The sequence below is a fragment of the Lagopus leucura genome, unplaced genomic scaffold (genome assembly GCF_019238085.1).
Source record: "Lagopus leucura isolate 7727_CA_CO unplaced genomic scaffold, USGS_WTPT01 Super-Scaffold_100004, whole genome shotgun sequence".
In the NCBI taxonomy this organism is placed as follows: domain Eukaryota; kingdom Metazoa; phylum Chordata; class Aves; order Galliformes; family Phasianidae; genus Lagopus; species Lagopus leucura.
In genome coordinates, this window is record NW_024962264.1 from 174,056 (window position 1) to 191,434 (window position 17,379).

The window sequence follows — 17,379 nt, forward strand, 5'->3', positions numbered from 1 at the left end:
CTGTCAACTAAGCTCAAGGAGAGTTTAGAAAATGTGTTTCATCTGGACCCAGATCCTGGAAATCCTGTGCTGAAAAAGCAAACAGACAAAAAACTACCATGTTTTTTGCCTTTAGCCAGAGTTAAATTGGAATGCTTTCTCTGTGCTTCTCATGGCAATAATTTCATAGGTTCCTGCAAAAGACCAATTATCAGCCTTAGAAAAGAATACCAAAAGCTGTGTTCTGTAAAACAAAGTAATGATGCTTTTCTCTCTGCAACTGAGGAATCTCAGGATAGCTCCCAGCGTTGCAGTGTTTTAAGTACCGACTTGGCGTTTAGGAAACACAATGTTAGATGACATATGGACATGGTTCTGCTTGAAGAACGTGTAATTTGATGAAGGCTGATTCAGAGTAGTGCATTTTAAGTTTTTTTCATTTCTTCTTAAGAAGGAATTTCACTAAAAAGCTGGGTACCACAGGATTTAAATGTTTGTGTCCTTCTGAACGTATCTCCAAGGTGATCTTTCTTAAAATTTTTTTGTATGAGGTTTTGAAGAGGGGCAAAGATTAAAAGGAGATTTGAGGTGACAAGTATGTGGCTTGAGGAATTACTGATACATAGGCACATTTTGGAAAAGCAAAAGATATTTTAAAATAAAATTGAGTAAAAGAATATTGCTGATGTAAGTATTCAATGCTTTCTTACTTTCCATTCTAATAACACACGTAATCAGATCTTTTCTAGGGGTATTCTACTTCATAATTTAGGATACTCGTACATTTAAAATAGAAAAGTCTAATGCACATGCCTGAAAATACTGACCTGAACAACCTGTAGTTGGTTTATTCAATTTGTCATCAGTCTCAATTGGTTATTTTAAACACTGAGGGCTGTGCAGTAACTTACATTTTGTACTTTCAGACTAAGCTGGTTTGGTTTTCTTTTGTAGAGTTCTGTGTAAGGACTGCTGGTACTATAATGGCTTTTCAGTAGCAAATGTTAGAAACAGCAACAGCATGAAAAAACATGAAAAACCTGTTATCGTTTTAGCAAATCTGCTTTGGCAGAGGAGTCTCTCTCTGGATCGTTCAGCCTGGGATGTGGATTCTGAGCTGGCAAGTGAGCTTTATGAAAGATGGCAAAAAATAAGATGCGGGGAAGCCTGCAGGTTGGTACAGAATCTTTGAGTTGCTTAATTCAAACCAGTAAAATGATGTAAGAAAATATTTATATCCTGAAGCATTCCTAATTGAAAGAAATGTTTTAGACCTTGCTATACCCAAATTAGTTGTCTAGAAGCCTCTGGAGTTTCAGAGCATCCCAAACATTCCTAGTATCTGTTCCAAGGCACTGTCAGTGATAGTAAACATTTCAGATGCCTGAATTTTAGAATGTAACTAATGTTTTGGTTGTGAGCTCCTCCGTAGCTACTCAGTTTAAAGCAGTCAAAGCACATTTTACCTCACCAGTGACGGAGCTGTGCAAATCTTTTGTCAGCGGGTCCCATAGCAGCATTCTCAGGATTAGGAGCTTTGTACAGCTTTCCAGGCCTTTAGTCCTCAGCCTAATAGATGCTACAGGTTGAAGGAAGCAGTTGCTGTGAGCAATTCGTGTAGAGACAGTGCATCAGTGATATCGGCACCTTTCTGGAATAGAGAGGCAGGGCTGTGAAAGCTAGTCACTGTGTTGCAGATGGAAAAGAGGAGACGGAAGAACACATAAGTTGCACTGACTGTGACTAGGTTTACAGGTTGATTGGCTTTATTTTGTGAAGAACGCTTTTGAAGGGAAGATTAGTAGAAGTCCTGGTTAATTACCATCTTCTGGTTTTTTATTGAAAAATAAATAGAACGAGCAAGAGGTGGAGGGTGGAAGGAAAAACAAACAAACAACAAAACAACCAAATCTTTTTTGATTTTTACCAATAAAGCAGGAGAAGCATTCCAGGATCAACTCGCTTGATTCACCAGAAGCAGCCTGAAGAGGAGGTGTCGTTTGCCTTTTTCTTGCCGCGGTTGACTGCAGAGCCCAGCCTTACGCTCAGCTTCAATGCCACAGCAGTTAAAAGTAGCGTGGTGAGAATGGTTGTCCTTGTTCTCAGCTGATGAATGTTTGCTTCCGTAAAGAATGAGGCCTGCAGTTAATGCTTGGTGATGCTCAGCATTTTCAAACTGCTTGTAGGCTGGTGTTTTGAATTCTTCATGCAAGTCTACTGTAGGACACCACGTTTGTTTATCCCTTTGGTTTTCTGATAAGTTCTTGAGCTACTTACGTGTAACATTTTAATACAAGGAGAGGAGTATAACTATTGATGTTAACAATTACGAAGAAATGTTGAAGTTCTCACATCAGAATCCAAATGAGAGGCTTATTTTAAAGGGGGAGGAAATCTATATCTTTGCACATGTGGGTGCACTGTGCACTGTTTCTGCAGTTGAAGACATTGTGAAGATGTCATATCCCATGCAGTTTTATACACACATGGATATATTAAGACTAAAGCCAAGTGGAAGTCCCTGGAAGATTCAGCTCATATTAGTAACACTGACTTATTATCAGATATGTAGTTTTTAACTTTTTCCATCCCTACTTTTTAGGTAAAGTATTTCATACTGAGAAATCCTTCATCCTTTCCAGTTGCACTGCAGCTTCTGCCACTCTCTTACTACCCTGATCCCCAAGCTTCACTGAGTCTGCTCAGCAAATGGTAATTAGTATAACTATCTCAGAATACTGTTTTTTCTTTTCAAAATCGTATTTGCTTTACGATTGCTGCTTATTATTTGTTTACGTTTTTCGAAGCATAAGCTATGTGGGGATCATTTTCTTCTTTTTGTAAGGTACAGTCATCAGACAGGTTCAGAGCATCTCCCTGTTTGGCTCTTTTCATTGATTGGGTGCATTACACAGTCAGTGCCAAACTGAGCATGTTTTCAGCAAATTTGTCTGCCAGCCACAAACAATAATTGATCTTCTTAAGATTTGAGGCTTAGTGCAATTTTGTGCTGGCTGCCCAGGTGAGGAAAGCAACTGCCACACGTGGGAATGTGCAGCTCCCAGCAAAGCTGGTTGAGAAGCATATGGTCTATAGACTGTGGTCGGTGAAGAGAAAAGAAACCGAACCTAAACTAATAAAGAATGTTTTTATCTTTTTGTAGAAGCCCTTATATGAAGCCCCAGTTTCTATGTAGCTGCTTCCCTAACATCATTTATTTCTGTGTTTATTTACATATATATGTATGTATACACACACGTGTGTGTATGTATATAGATATACACGTAAATATTTTGTTAGAAAATGCAGATCTACATTTCCACAGTATTTCACATCTCCTGAAGTGCAATTGTAAAAGTATTTTTTTTTCAGGACAAATGCTCAACCTGTGAGAATAAGTCAGTGTAGTTCTGACAGAGTAGGTTTGAAATGCTTAATCTTTTGTTTTGGTTTATTTAGGTTTGGCATAAATATTCAAGCTATTAATTTCACCACTACTGAGTTCAAGCTCATGGATGAATATTCTCACAGGGTAAGATGTTTAATTTCACTAGAAGTGATCTGACACACTAGTTGCATTACATCTGATTGTTACCAAGTACTACTTAAAAGAATGTAAATGTGCTTTCTCAGTACTCTGTCAAGCTTGTGTTTTTGCAGTCAGTTTCTTTCCAGAATTTGGGTCTGTTCTCCAAATTGAAGACAGCTGGGAGAACCTGTGCATGCATGTGTTGAAAAGGCCACAGTTTGCTTTCTGTCTTGAGACTTCAGTTTAGCCCCAGGTTGACCAAGTAGTACAAGGTTTTTTGTGTTGGTGACATCAGAAGATAGCAGATAATCTTTTCAGTAGAAGGAAATACTGTCCAATAGCTCAAGGATGGGGGAAGCTACATTTCTGTGCTTCATCTCAGTCTCTTTGCAACTTCAGGTTGAGGTTGGAAAGTCATAGCTGTCTGTGGTTCCCATTACCTCATTTTTAACACAAACACAGCGATGCTTAACTGTACTGCATGCCAGTGCTGGTCTGTGATTGTGCCCCAAGGTCTTCTGTCATGGATAGCAGCTAGATGATGTGCTGCCGAGGATGCTGGCATAGTCTGACTACCAGAGCATTGTCCAGGATACCACTAAGAGTTTATTCTCATGTTTTGTATAGGGCAATCTGATCTAGTATTTGATTTAGCAGCTGGCAGCCCTGCCTGTGGCAGAGAGATTGCAATTGGATGATCCTCGAGGTCCCTTCCAATTCAAGCCATTCTACGATTCTAGTTTGTGCAAAAGTCTGGAACTGACATATGCTCCTTACTTTCTGTGCATGCTGCAGCTGTCTCTTTAATGCTCTATGTAAATGCAACAAAAGATTCCTAGCTTTTAAAAGCAAAAAGAATCTGTTTGCTGCACTAATCAAAACTGACCTTTGTTTTTTGGCAACAATTAGCTGCAAAATAGTGTTAAAACCTCTATGTTAGTGTATGTGTTGCCTGTATTTCACATAGGGACTTAAGAAGCTATGGGAATACCAAGTCACTAGGTATGTATGAATACAAGATGGAGCTTGTCTTGTTGTTAGCCAACTAGTTGTTAATAGTCATATTTTTTAACATGTTCTCATTTTCCCAATCACTTTAAATACACATGTGATGAATAGTTAGGCTTACTTTTGAGTGCGAGCACATCTGTATGTGGAGTTACAGGGTGAAATTTGACAACGTCGTATGTGTTTTACTTCTAATGAATATTAACTGTTAACTACAGGCTCTGAAACTTTTTTAATGTTCTTTTTTTTTTTCATTGAATAGACTAAGAATAAAAACATTTTGGACTAGAAGAGATCAGAAAAGCTACTAAGGTTTCAGCTATGAATTTTAAAACCAAGAAAGAGCCCATTTTGTAAAGTTTATGGTGTTTTTTTTGTTTCTCATCTTGCTTTCCTAAGAGGAGATCCGCAGTTCTGGAATTGAAAGTTTCAGTGTAGTTCTCTCTCTCTGCTCATCTCCCTGTCATTATCTTTTCTTTTTTTTAAGGGGAAAAAAAAAAAAAAAAAAAGCAAAGAGCAGTATTGAAATGAAAGTATATATATTTTTATGCTATTTCCAGTCTCACCGAATGTATAGTAGAACTGATCTTCAATTAGTGTGGTAGAGAGTTCACTTTGGCTTGTCTCTGGTAACTCAGAATGTTTAACATATTTGCCAACAATCTGTTTCTTACTTAAATCAAGTTGCAAGCTCTGTGCCAAGAAGAGCACAGCTTATTCAGTATGCTGTCAGTTCTAGTTGTGTTGTGAAGTGTTTCAGCACTCCTTAAATATGAAGGATGCCGTGTAATTTCTTTACCATCTGAACAAATAAAGTCTGTTTTAAAAAATAAATTACTACATTCATTGTAGGAAGTGCAGTAATATGAACTCTTGCTCAAATAAATAACCTCATCTGATGTTTGTTATCAGATTGAAAGTTAGTAGTGTAACAAGTTAATTAGCATTTGTCACACCTTGCCAGAAGTATCTTGTGCTAAGTAAAGAGGTGGTGCTTTGTTTTATTGATATCTTTTAAGGTATATGTTTTCTGTGACTAAATAAATGCACTTTTGTTTAACAGAACGTACACCAAGAGGATCTCATCAGCAAGAAACACAGTTCTGAGCTGCTTCAGTTAAATTTACAACCACTGGAAACCAGAAAAGTTGGTGTAATTTTTACACCAGTTGACTACAAAAGAGTGGCATCCATTATTTTGATCAGGTAAGCCAGGTTTCACTTTTCAGAAGCAAACAATCAGTGAGCAAATGATTCTTCTGCATTGTGAAGACAAATGGACTAAGTTTGACAGTCAGAACCAGTTTAATGGAAGCTGCTTGAAAGGTCTTTGTGCCTTACGTTTAGGTCATTATAAAGTAGAACTTCAGCTTTTCTTTCTTTTTTGGGGATCACTGGGTTAGGAAATGCGTATGAAGGTGTACTGTGTGTGTATAGCCAAAGCAATTGATCAGCAGATCAATAGCATTCTCATGTTGGGTGGCTTTGCTACTTTAAATGTTACTCCTTAATGATAGGATTTAAATACCATATTTGAAAGAGGTTATGGAAGAAAGCAATCATTTTTTAACAGGTGGCATCGTTGATAGTGGCTGTGGTCACAAAACTTGTTACTTCATTTTTTTTATTTGCTGATGGTGAATGGTTTCTGGGATAGCCTGTTTTTGTGGGAAAACAATCCAGGTGTGGCCAGTGATTGACACACTATTGTCTTTGCTGTTGGCATCTAGATAGCAAAGCCATGATCTTGCAAACTTCATTTATGTCTTAACAACTGATTGCTTGATTTTTATATTGTGGCAGAAACAACTTGACTGTTCTGGATGTGGTCAATGTAGAAGGCTATGGAGCCAGGGAATTACTTAAAGTAGGGGGAAGACTGCCAGGTGCAGGAGGATCTCTTAGATTCAAGGTTCCAGAAGCTACGCTGATGGACTGCAGACGACGTGAGTAAGAAGAAGCAAGTCTCTGATTTAGTAGCTGCCTGCGTTACTTCAAAGTGGCATTGACATGGTGCAATAATGTTAAACAAATGCAATATTGAAGTTAAAAAAAAAGCTGAAGAGTGATCATGAGTGGTGTAGGTTCTGATGTAACTAGCCTCAGCCAGTGTTTGAGACAAGTTCTCCAATTAAACTGCTGCAAAACAGTCTTCATTAAAATGTTGGTCACTTCTGAATATTTATTTGGAGTGAGAGTAAAAATAGTTTATTTCTGATCATGAAGGAGTTTTTTAAGCACTGTACAATAATAGTTCTGTTGTTTTGTTTGTTTAAGAACTGAAAGACAGCAAGCAAATTCTGTCCATCACGAAGAACTTCAAAGTAGAGAATATTGGGCCTCTTCCCATAACAATTTCATCAATGAAAATCAATGGTTACAGTTGCCAAGGATATGGATTTGAGGTGTTAGACTGTCAGGAATTTTTTCTGGCTCAGAACTCATCACGGGAGATCAGCATCGTGTAAGCACAAAGAAATTTGCTGACTAATTAACTTAATAGGGAATTTTAAATAGTTTCAGTAATAGACACTCCAGTAATGCACACAAAACTTGAACTTTAAAAATAAGTTTCACAAGCGTTTCCTCTTTTCAAGTGAATAATATAATGATGCTTATAGTAGTTCATTGTTGTTAAAAGCAGCACACATGCTTTTCTCTGTGTTATGAAGTAATAAGCAAAAACAAGAGCTGACACAGTGAGTAAAGAGTGGTCTACCAATGGCTCTTCTTCATTCTTTGTTTTTCTTCAGTTTGTCCCAAGTAGCCTGACTACAATCTAGTCATGTTTACCTAACATTGCACATAGGTCTAAAACTGGTTCTTATTAAAATCCTGTTGAATTAGTCATGGCTTAAACACAAGGAGAGGTAACATTACTGTATTACAGTAGATATGGTTATGTATACAATGAGTTTCACCTCTGGTGATTGGAAAGGCAAGTCACACCTTTTAGCAGTACACATGGCAGCCAAACAGAATTTTGGGGTGGGGCAGGGAAAGTAGTGGAAGGGCAAAATCTGATGTTTTCTTCCCCTTTCCCCATCTTTCTAGCCTTCTAGACATACCTTAGAACTTGACCCTTTCCAAACTGGCTGTCTGTACATTTAACTGTGCTTTTGATGAGTGTTTCAGTTAACATGAGTTGGTCATCTTGCACCTTCTTCAGAAAAGAAAAATGAGTTGCTGTAATGCATTAAGTGCATGTGTCCACATGGACATTGCACTTATTTTATTCCTTGAGGATGAATACAAACTCTTACCTCTGTTAAGTGCTAATGCATCTGTGTAGTTTTAAGAAGACAGTGGTCGTGTACTTCATTGTATTTTTTTGTGTTATTAAAGTAAAAGTCACGTATTTTGTTGTATCAGCATGAGTTCAGAAAATGAAATTTAGCCCAGCAGTGGAAGAATAACACCAGCTCTGTCTCCTTTCCTGACAGATTCACTCCAGATTTTACGTCTTCGTGGGTAATCCGGGAGCTTACACTGGTGACTGCTGCTGATCTAGAGTTTCACTTCACACTTAATGTGACTCTTCCTCACCATTTGTTACCTCTCTGCGCAGACGTGGTGCCAGGACCCAGCTGGGAGGAGTCTTTCTGGAGGCTCACTGTCCTCTTTGTAAGGTAGTGTGTTCAGAGCCGCTGGTGGAAAATCAGCAAGCACTTCTGACTTCTAGATGTGAGAACAGGGCCTAGATTTCTGCTACATCTAACTCTGTGATGACTAGTGTGATCCAGTAGTCTGTGATAGTGTTCACAAGCATTTCATTCTGCTCCTCTTGATAAACTCCCATGTTAGGGTTGGAAAGAAGGGTTGGGTGTCCCGTTCCCCCCACAGGAATAGCTTTGGGTACCCTTATTGCTAGGAGATTTGCTCTCCAAGTAGAGGTGCACATGGAACCTGTTCATCCCAGAATGTCAGCTGTAGAATTGAGTAGACTGGTGGCTTACTTTATAATATTTCTGAGAAATTAGCATGAATTTTATTTATGAAGTTTCAGGCAACTGAATAAGGACCTACTTTTCCTTGTGCTTCCTTCCTCTTGTCACTTACACAAGAAAAACTATTGGTTTTACATTAACTGGCTTATTGCTGGGTCTTGGGAAACTGTTTTAGAGTCCTGTACCATTAAGAATTCTGCTCTTACGCTTTCTTGTCTTGCTTTGTAACCTTTCATACTGTGTACTGTGATTTGAATGCTCTGCTTGTGGCAGATAATTTCTGGTGCTTTCATTGCACAAACCCTGAATTCCTGCAATTAGAACTGGCAAGCACTGAACATAAATGTCATGATAATACAAATGGTGCACAGTTAATTGAGATCATGTTGTAGACTGTAGCTCTGTTTGCACTGATGTTTTGACAAGTGAACCAGCAAAAGCACCGTGTTATGTGGTTCTAGATGGAGCAGAAAGATAGAAGGATAAGGATTTGATAACTCAGTAGGTTTTCATTCTGTTGTCTAGCTGACAAAAGCTGTGCTATATGAAAAGTGTTTTTATGAATTATGGAGATTTTTGTTCTGATCAGTCTGTTTGTTGCAATTAATGCACCAGAGAAAACAAGAGGACATTTTGCAGTCAGTTTTACCTCAGAAGAATGGAGGCATCTATCTGCAGATGCAGCCCGTTTTATGTTAGTATTTCCTCTAGGAAAGTACTGTAGGTAGAGGAAGGAATAGTAATAAATGAAAATAATGGCATAACTATAGTGTATATATGGAAGACACTTACTAGGTTAATATGCAATCATGCTGTGATACATTGTCATTGTGTTGTAGTCAGACTTTTTTCTAACTGGTCTTTAAATCAGATTAGAGCTTTCTCTTCTAGGATGAATTTTTTTTTTTCAGATTCTGTTTTCCTTATAAAATTCAAGATTGAGCTTTTTTTTTCCCAGATGATAAGCAGTAAGATCTGTAAGATTGAAAAAAAAAAAGCACTATTAGGATTACTGGTTTGCATTTTTTCTCATCTGCCTTCTTCCTTGAAATTGACTAACAGAATATTTGAAAAGCACATCCTGTGACAACATTCCTGACAATTGTAGACACCGGTTTTTGTTTTCTTCTTTGACAGCTTGTCCCTACTAGGTGTGATTCTGATAGCCTTCCAGCAAGCTCAGTATATTTTAACAGAGTTCATGAAATCAAGACAGAGACCAAATCCTAGTTCTTCATTGCAGCAGAACGACAACTCTGTTGATGTCATCAGCTCTGATTCTTACAAGTAAAAATAATTTTTCTTCATTCTTTTTAATGTGAAGTAGTGCTTTGCCTGCTAGTACTTTGATATTGCCATGGGCTTCTTTAGATGAGATCCTGTTCAAGGTGACCTCTTTCAGAGTGTTATCAGTATCGCGGCATGTGTCTATCTTCACAGAAGAGAGATGTAAGAACTCGAGTTTGTTCACCTTGTATATTGTTGGTATAGGGCAAAAATAGTGTGATGGAATTAATGGAAACACCATGTACAGCAGCCATGGAAAGCTAAGAGTGGAAGCTAAAGTGAATGGTCCTCAAATCTGATCTCCCAGGTCTCTGAGCTTGGGCATTTGTTCAAGCATGTGAGTGTGTGTTTGAAGCACATACTTAGTCTTTCTCAATTCCCACTGAAATCAGAACGTGCTTGGCTGATGGGATGTGTTTTCCAACTAACACATTTTTATGGCTTGTGAATATGCCCCCTTTTATTACAAGAGTATACTATTAAACAATTCATGATCTCTTCATAAATTTAAAAAGCAACCAAAAAAAAAGTCTGAATTAGTTTTTGTTTTCTGCAGGGGCAGCTGTAAGACATTCATGGATTCCTATAGTTCCTCAGATAAAGGTAAAGGGAAGGGCTTCCTGTCTGTAGGCACTACTTCTAGCAGAAGTCAAAATGCTGCAAAGAGAAGTCCTGCAACCTACAGCCACTCTCAGAAGAAACACAAATGTTCAGTTTACTACAGTAAGCAAAAACCAAATGCAGCAGCTGGCAGTGCCGTTGCAACTACTGATGAGAAACAAAATCAGATTGTGGAGAACCAAATCTCAGCACCAAAAGAGGACATTTGCGCTGATGTTGTCAGTGAGAACTGGGTAACTCTAAAATATGCAAATGGCATAAATGTTAACAAGAATTTAACTCTTCCAGAAAACTTTCTGGGTAAAGAAGAAAGTGCACTGAACAATGCAGTTCTCATTAAAAGTAGCTCTTCAGAATGCAATCTGAAGGAAGATCTTCAAACATTTATGTTTCCTAAGGAAACTAACCTTAAAGCTTCTGAAAATCTAGCTGAGCTCAAGGAACAGGAGTTCTGTCCTGTGAAGATGTCTAAGAAGCTACCTGAAAGTCACTTGTCAAGAAGTTCACCTCAGCAACAGCCAGAACTGCAAGAAATTTCTAGGAAGAATAGTGGTAATTAAAACAAAATAATCAGTTACTGAATTAAGTTATTAAGCAAAGTGTAAAGTTAATTTTTTATATATATATATACATGTATATATATATATATATATATATAAAATATAATATATATATATATAATAATAAATATATAAATAATAATATATATAAATATAATATATATATTTATATATATATATATTTTAAAATTAATGCAAAGTGTAAACTGCGGTCAGGATTTCTTTCGTTTCAAGTCAAGGCGTGACATTATTTATGTGAGCAGTATGGTATTTTTGCTTACATTCCTCAGGAAATGGCTTGCTTTAAAAGTTGTTGCTTCATGAGACATTAGTTGTACTTGGTTTACAGAATCAAGCCTGTGCTGAGGTATTCTAATGGTTAAAATCATTGTTGTTATCGATCTACTTTTGAGATGCAAATTGCTTTTATCAAATAGGGCTTCAGCAAAATGGTTGCGTGCTAAAGACTGCCATTTGCTGGAACTGTGGTGGTTCTGGTATGTGGCAGTTTACTTAGGGAGTGAGCCATAATGGAAGGGTTCCAGGCACTGCTGCAGTGTGTTGTTGCTACCCTGGACTGGTCTCTTACCCTTTGTGTCCTTAATTGTTAGATATGGCAGGCACAAGTTTGCTGTCTAAGACATATGGTACTTGCATGTTGAGCTCTAGCAGCCTTCCTTGCCTACTCAAGCAAGACAGGAGAGGGTGGATGAGATGCTGTAGTTGGTTGGTAGGTAGGAAAACGTGTAAATGCTTGGGTGTGCCTTTCCCATTTGAGAAAACCAGTTCAATGTGATAAGCAATTGCATTCCTTGTGCACTTTTCATGGCTGGTGTAGTCAGAGCTCAAGTTAGTTCTGTCCTGTGCAGTGTTTCCAAGGTTCAGGCAGAGGACTGTGGTTTGTCTGGGCAGCTCAGCCAGCTGTTGAGAATTGCTTCCTCTTTCATCTCTTTGCTTTTGTTCACAGACTACACAAGAGTAATTTGTCTTTCTCACAAGACTCTCAATAAACTTCTAATGCTGCATCCATCCTAAAGAAAGGATGAATTGCCTTTATCTTTCCAGTGGACCCAGAGGACACACTAGAGACTTAAAGATAAAACTTATATATATTAAACTACCCTCTTTTGAAAAGTCTTTTCTCTGAGCTTGTAGGGTGTTTTTTTATTAAGACCAATATTCTCTGGCTTCCAGTTCTATCTTCCAGACCCCATGGCTGGGACCCAAACCATTCAAATTCAAATGAGTAGAAACTGAGATTTACGTAGTCCCACTAGTATGCATTGATACAGAACTACTTGCTGCAATTGCTGTCAGTGTTGCACAAACATTAGCTTTGAATATTGAAGTTTTCAGCATCAGAAGCTTAAATATTCTGGAAAGCTCATGGTTTGGGAGCTTTCTTTGTTCGTTTGTTTTTTAAGATGTAGGCCAAAGTGAAGGTAGAAAGCAGTGTGGATGCAGTTAGGAGCTCCTTCTCTTCTAAGGCAAACTTGTATTACTTTTTAATTGTAGGGAATAACCAGCAAGTGCTTCTCAGGAATGAAACAGAAAACTGTGAGACCTTAAAAAAGCAGATCAACATAAAGCCTTCCACTGAGAAAAAGATATTAAAAGGGCGTAAAGAAGAGGAGATTGCTTCTTTTGAGGTTTGTATTTCTGCTTTTTAAATTTAAGGTGATCTTGTTATTTATTTTTGTGTATGTGTATAGGTATGTTTGTACGCATATGTAAAGACTATTACAGCCAGAGCCATAGTTTGAAACATAAATCAGATGAATGTGGAAGAATGCAGATGTACTGTCTCACATGCCTTGCACACTAATGCTAAGTTACAGAAAAATTTTGGGTAAGAATTAAAGCAGCCCTCGTGATGTTGGCTGCATCACAGGCAGACGTTTTCTCCTGTGTCATCGGAGCAAGCAGAGAAAGTCTGGAGTCTGATGGCAGATGTCAGCCACAGCAATGATGTGGGAGCATATCCTGGAGGTGCGGGGATGGTCTGGAGGGGCACATCTGCATTTGTCAACCTGATCTCCAAATCTAGGGCTTTGTGTCAGAGATTTGCTAATGAGAATAAAGCAAGCAGAAGACCCTTAGGTACTGAAGCTGCTGAGAAGAATCGTTCTTCATTCCTAGTTTCTGAGCACAGGATAAACACAATGTATTGTACATGTGTTGTAGACAGTGTAAAGAATAAGGTAGACATGAAAAAAGTGTCACCTGGCAATTAAGAATTAATAACTAACATCTAAGAACTTGGTTTACTTGTGTTATAGTTGCATGGCAGTAAGGTGTAATGAGGATTTGCTTACCATGTTTGTTTAGAGGTCTAGTCTTGTTTTGGGAATTGTTGTTAGAAACTCCTTTTCACGTGCAGCTGATAGTGCTTGTTTGTTTTTCCTTGTGTTTCTTCAAGTCACTGTTATTTGTTGGTTAAGTTAGCCCACAATTTCCACAGTTTGATTCAAATGAATGCCCACCCTTCTCACCCCCCCCAGCCGCTGAGGAAAGGGAGGATTTATTGCTGCTGAACTTGCACACAGACTGCTCATAAATCTGGCAGATGTTTTTTTCTTTTTCTTTCTTGTTTTTTTTTTTTTTTAAAGCACATGGTGTATTTTATTGACTGCCTTCCTTTTTCTCCCTGTATTTTTAATTTCCATGCAAGTCAGGGCTAGATGCTGTGAGGGTGAAATGTTAACTCTAGGAATTCAGAAACCTTTCTCTCATCATCTGTTGAAGGACGGGTTCTTGGAAAGACTGATCAAGCTGATGGTGTAGGAAAGAGAAAGAGCTGTGGAAAGGCACTGAATCATATAGTAACTATGCAATTAGGTTGGGCTGTTTTGTCCAGAAAAAAACTGTCTTGAAAATCGAATGGAGTTCATTTTATTGAGGTAACTTCATTTCATAATGCATGTATTCTCTTAGCTCATTGCTTGGTTTTTTTTTTTTTTTTTTTTTTTTTTTTTTTTTAAATCTTCAGCAAGAAGATGCATTTAGGAAGAAGAAACCTCAAGAGAAAAAGGAAGGAAATGTACCAAATACGAATTGGAATAGAAACAGATCATCTCGGAAAAATAAGAAAAAGAATGTTAACATACATACAAGGTATGTGTTGCCTCACTGAGTCATGAAAAAATCCAGAGTTGCAGTAATGTTTCCTCAGTTTTGCTGAGTTTTGCATAGTACGTTAGGCAGATTGCTTTCTCTTCAAACAAATGCTCAATAGTCCTGACCTGGGGCTTTGATGCTAAGAATACACAGTGTGAAATATCACCAGCAAAATAAATGTTTATCCATTTGTAAGCCTGTGTGTGAGGAGACTCAGTGCACTGCATAGCAGTGCTTGCTCTCTGCTATGGCATGACATTTGCTGCCTTCTAGATTTGGATGGCTAATGTTCTGTTATTGTACTGTGTGGGTAAGATTCAGACACATTTTTTTCTGTGAAAAAGGAAGACAAAGTTGTTCAAATTATTCCACTATCAGGAGAATCATCTGCTGCATAATGTAACGTAGGGAATGTTGTCTTCTGATAGTTTTGAGGGAGGAAGAAAAGAGACAAATAATTGTATTTTTGCCATAATGATTGAAAAGTTATCTACCTCAGAGGAGCTGATAAGTAACATCAGTGAAGCTTCAGTGGCAAGTGTTGACAGTGGGTTAAAGGGGCTCTAGGTTCAAGTAGACAGTGTGGTTACCTTGGGAAGTTACTTGTTTTGTCCCGAGGTTCATTTAAATACATTTCTGAGGTCAACTCAGAATCAGTAAATAATTCCAATAAATATTTTTTTCATATTTCTAGTATTTATGCTACATTGCTAGTTATTAAAAACAAAATACAAATTTTAAATGGCTGCTAAAACTTACTATGATAAAATCTTCGTTCTTTCCCAGTCCTTTGAATTAAGGTCACAATTGTACAGAGCCTTCCTGGATTTACTTTTTAATGTGAGTGGTCCTGTTGAGGTCAGCGGGCTTAAGGAAATTGTTAATTTGAAGGAGTTGTATTGAGTTACAACTTATTATGAACAAACTAATATCATTGTGGGAAGTCAGCATATATAAAAGGCTTTGCAGGTAGGAAGGAGAAACAATGGAAGTACTGAAATTTGATGTCTGTTCCTCAAACTGATTCACAGTTTTCTCATTTCTATGGCAAGGATGTAGCTGTATCCTTCTTGTAGAAACTTAGCTGAGTTTTATTCCTTTTGTCTTAGTATTCTGATTACTATATTGGCTCCAGATATTTCAGTTTGACTAGGAAAACCTTGAAATTACTTCATAACCAGATTATTCTAGTTGTAACTGTGTCAGTGAAATAGATGTAGGGCACGTTTTCCAGTCAACCTAGATCTCCGTACGATGCTAGATAGTGCTTATTGTTATAACTTATAAATGCGCTCTTCAATAGAGAGTAGAATTAAACTTGCATGCATTGTCTTGCTCTCCTTGAGAAGTAGGAGTCTGTGTGATGGAATATTGTGTTTTGGGGAAGCCTTAACAGAGAGTTTTAAGGTAAAACTGAGGAAGAAGACTCGTCAACCTATTCCTCATCCCACATTCTGCCTTGGCAGCCTTTTGAGTTGGGGTGTTTGAGTTGGGTGTTCCTTAAAAGGAAAAAATAACGATGTATGTATTTCTTTGGGTGTGGTTGTATTAGGGTCCCCGAGCAGAGTGAGTTGAAGCATCTGTGCAGTGAATATGAAAGACTGGACCTGAGAGCGAATATTGGAATAAGAGCTTGGTGTCCTCAGGGTGATGGGGAAAATTGTAAAGCAGACCAAAAACCTGGGAGCTTGTCCGTACAGGGAGAAACAGGTATGCAGTCTGAATTGTCTTAAACTGGGGAAGAAGCATAAAATGTTTTCCTGGGAATAGGACCGTGCTCATTTCCTGAGACCTCCTTGTCCCTCTTGTCTTCAAACCCTGTCATGCAGATGACAGGGCTGGCAAGAGGAGCAGGCATTGCTTCCTTCCCAGAGCTGGCAGTGCCAGGGCCATCATTCCTGCTCGTTTGGCAAGGGCTGCGTGTGCCTCTAACTGTGCTGTGTTCTCACTTGTCCTCGTTGCACTGGAGCTGTCTTTTAGGCTATAAGCTTCTCATAGTAGGGGCTGGCATGTTCATCTCGATGAGAATTTCAGTAGATACTACTTTTTCCTATCAGGAAATATAGGCAATTACTGTAAATACATATTTCAGGTAACTTTTATTTTATTTGTTTTTATTATTTCTTTAGAAAGGTTTTATCAACGGTCCAAAAAGAAGTGTTTGGAGAAGTTTTGTTCTGATTCAAGCTCAGACTGTGGAAGTTCGTCAGGAAGTGTTCGTGCCAGTCGTGGGAGCTGGGGTAGCTGGAGCAGTACCAGCAGTTCTGATGGAGATAAAAAGCCCATGATTACTGCCAGGCATTTTCTTCCATCCCGTAAGTTCTGTCAACATCATATACATCTGCAAATAGTGGGAGAGTTTCAGCCTTCCTGCTGAATGTAGAGCTGCCATGGCGTGGAGTGTAACTTGCCTTTTTGTAAGGGGAGGCACCTCTCGGAGGCAGCAGGGCAGATTTAAATAACTTGGTATCACAGTTCTGTAGATAGAGACAGTGCCAGAAGGCTACAAAGGAAGTGTCAGGCTCTGTGCTAAGGAGCTGCACATCTTGTTTTCACAGAAAGATGGAAGAACTGAGTGTCTAGTCAAAAGAGTTTTTGTCTTTTGAATGTTATGTCACGTTAATTAAAAAAAAATAAAAGTAGTATCTTGTTTGAGTTAAGAAATGAAACAAATGAAAACGCAAATGAAAACTGTGTGCAAGCAGTTCAGAACGGATCTTGGGGTGCTGGAATTGGGTAACTGTATTTGAAGTAGAAGGAGCCAGGAGGCCTGATACACTTGAGAGTGTGAGAAGTGGCAAACGTAGTTAATTACTGCAACTTTTTGAATGCCTGAATACCATTAAAATAGTTGAAAGCCCAAGACTCAGTTACTACCATTGCTGGCCAAATTGATGTAGTGATAGAAGTAAATGTTTTAAAAGTGCTGAAGTGGCACAAGTACTAACAGCCTTCAGTACCTGAAAGGAACCCATTTTGGAGAATGAAAAAATGTGCCTGTGTTTGTATGTACATTTGTGTGTGCATGAAGTGTCACAGTCTTATGTTAGCAAGGACGCTGTGTGATGCGTCTGAACCTGTGATATGATGGATAATGATTTGTGGGCACGTTACTTCATTGTCAGATGTTACTACTTCTTTAGAAGTCGTATCAAATTAAGAATAAATTTGATAGTAACAGGAATTCTCTTAACGTTTAGAGTGTTGGTAATCACTGAAGTAAAAATACATTTAAGACCAATTGAAAAATAAATCACTTTGTGTATTAATGCAGTTAGTGATACTCCAGTCTGAGAAGAAACTTCGTTAACACCATTGATGAGTCTATCTG

General features: G+C 38.2%; 1 protein-coding gene across 10 annotated transcripts in view; it reads left to right on the plus strand.

Moving 5' to 3' along the window:
* TMEM131L (transmembrane 131 like) overlaps window positions 1-17,379 on the plus strand; it is a 67,428-nt gene that overhangs the window by 43,749 nt on the left and 6,300 nt on the right. For 7 of the 10 annotated variants that reach the window (XM_042870721.1, XM_042870722.1, XM_042870724.1 and 4 more), the window contains 14 exons: window positions 1,035-1,152; window positions 1,915-2,059; window positions 2,582-2,691; window positions 3,439-3,511; window positions 5,580-5,722; window positions 6,320-6,462; window positions 6,794-6,980; window positions 7,960-8,145; window positions 9,601-9,750; window positions 10,307-10,923; window positions 12,447-12,580; window positions 13,921-14,045; window positions 15,601-15,758; window positions 16,178-16,363. In XM_042870721.1, coding sequence (XP_042726655.1) covers window positions 1,035-1,152; window positions 1,915-2,059; window positions 2,582-2,691; window positions 3,439-3,511; window positions 5,580-5,722; window positions 6,320-6,462; window positions 6,794-6,980; window positions 7,960-8,145; window positions 9,601-9,750; window positions 10,307-10,923; window positions 12,447-12,580; window positions 13,921-14,045; window positions 15,601-15,758; window positions 16,178-16,363 — 2,475 coding nt within the window. The remainder of the gene's footprint in view (window positions 1-1,034; window positions 1,153-1,914; window positions 2,060-2,581; window positions 2,692-3,438; window positions 3,512-5,579; window positions 5,723-6,319; window positions 6,463-6,793; window positions 6,981-7,959; window positions 8,146-9,600; window positions 9,751-10,306; window positions 10,924-12,446; window positions 12,581-13,920; window positions 14,046-15,600; window positions 15,759-16,177; window positions 16,364-17,379) is intronic. The other 3 variants (XM_042870723.1, XM_042870731.1, XM_042870727.1) reach the window with 2 other exon arrangements.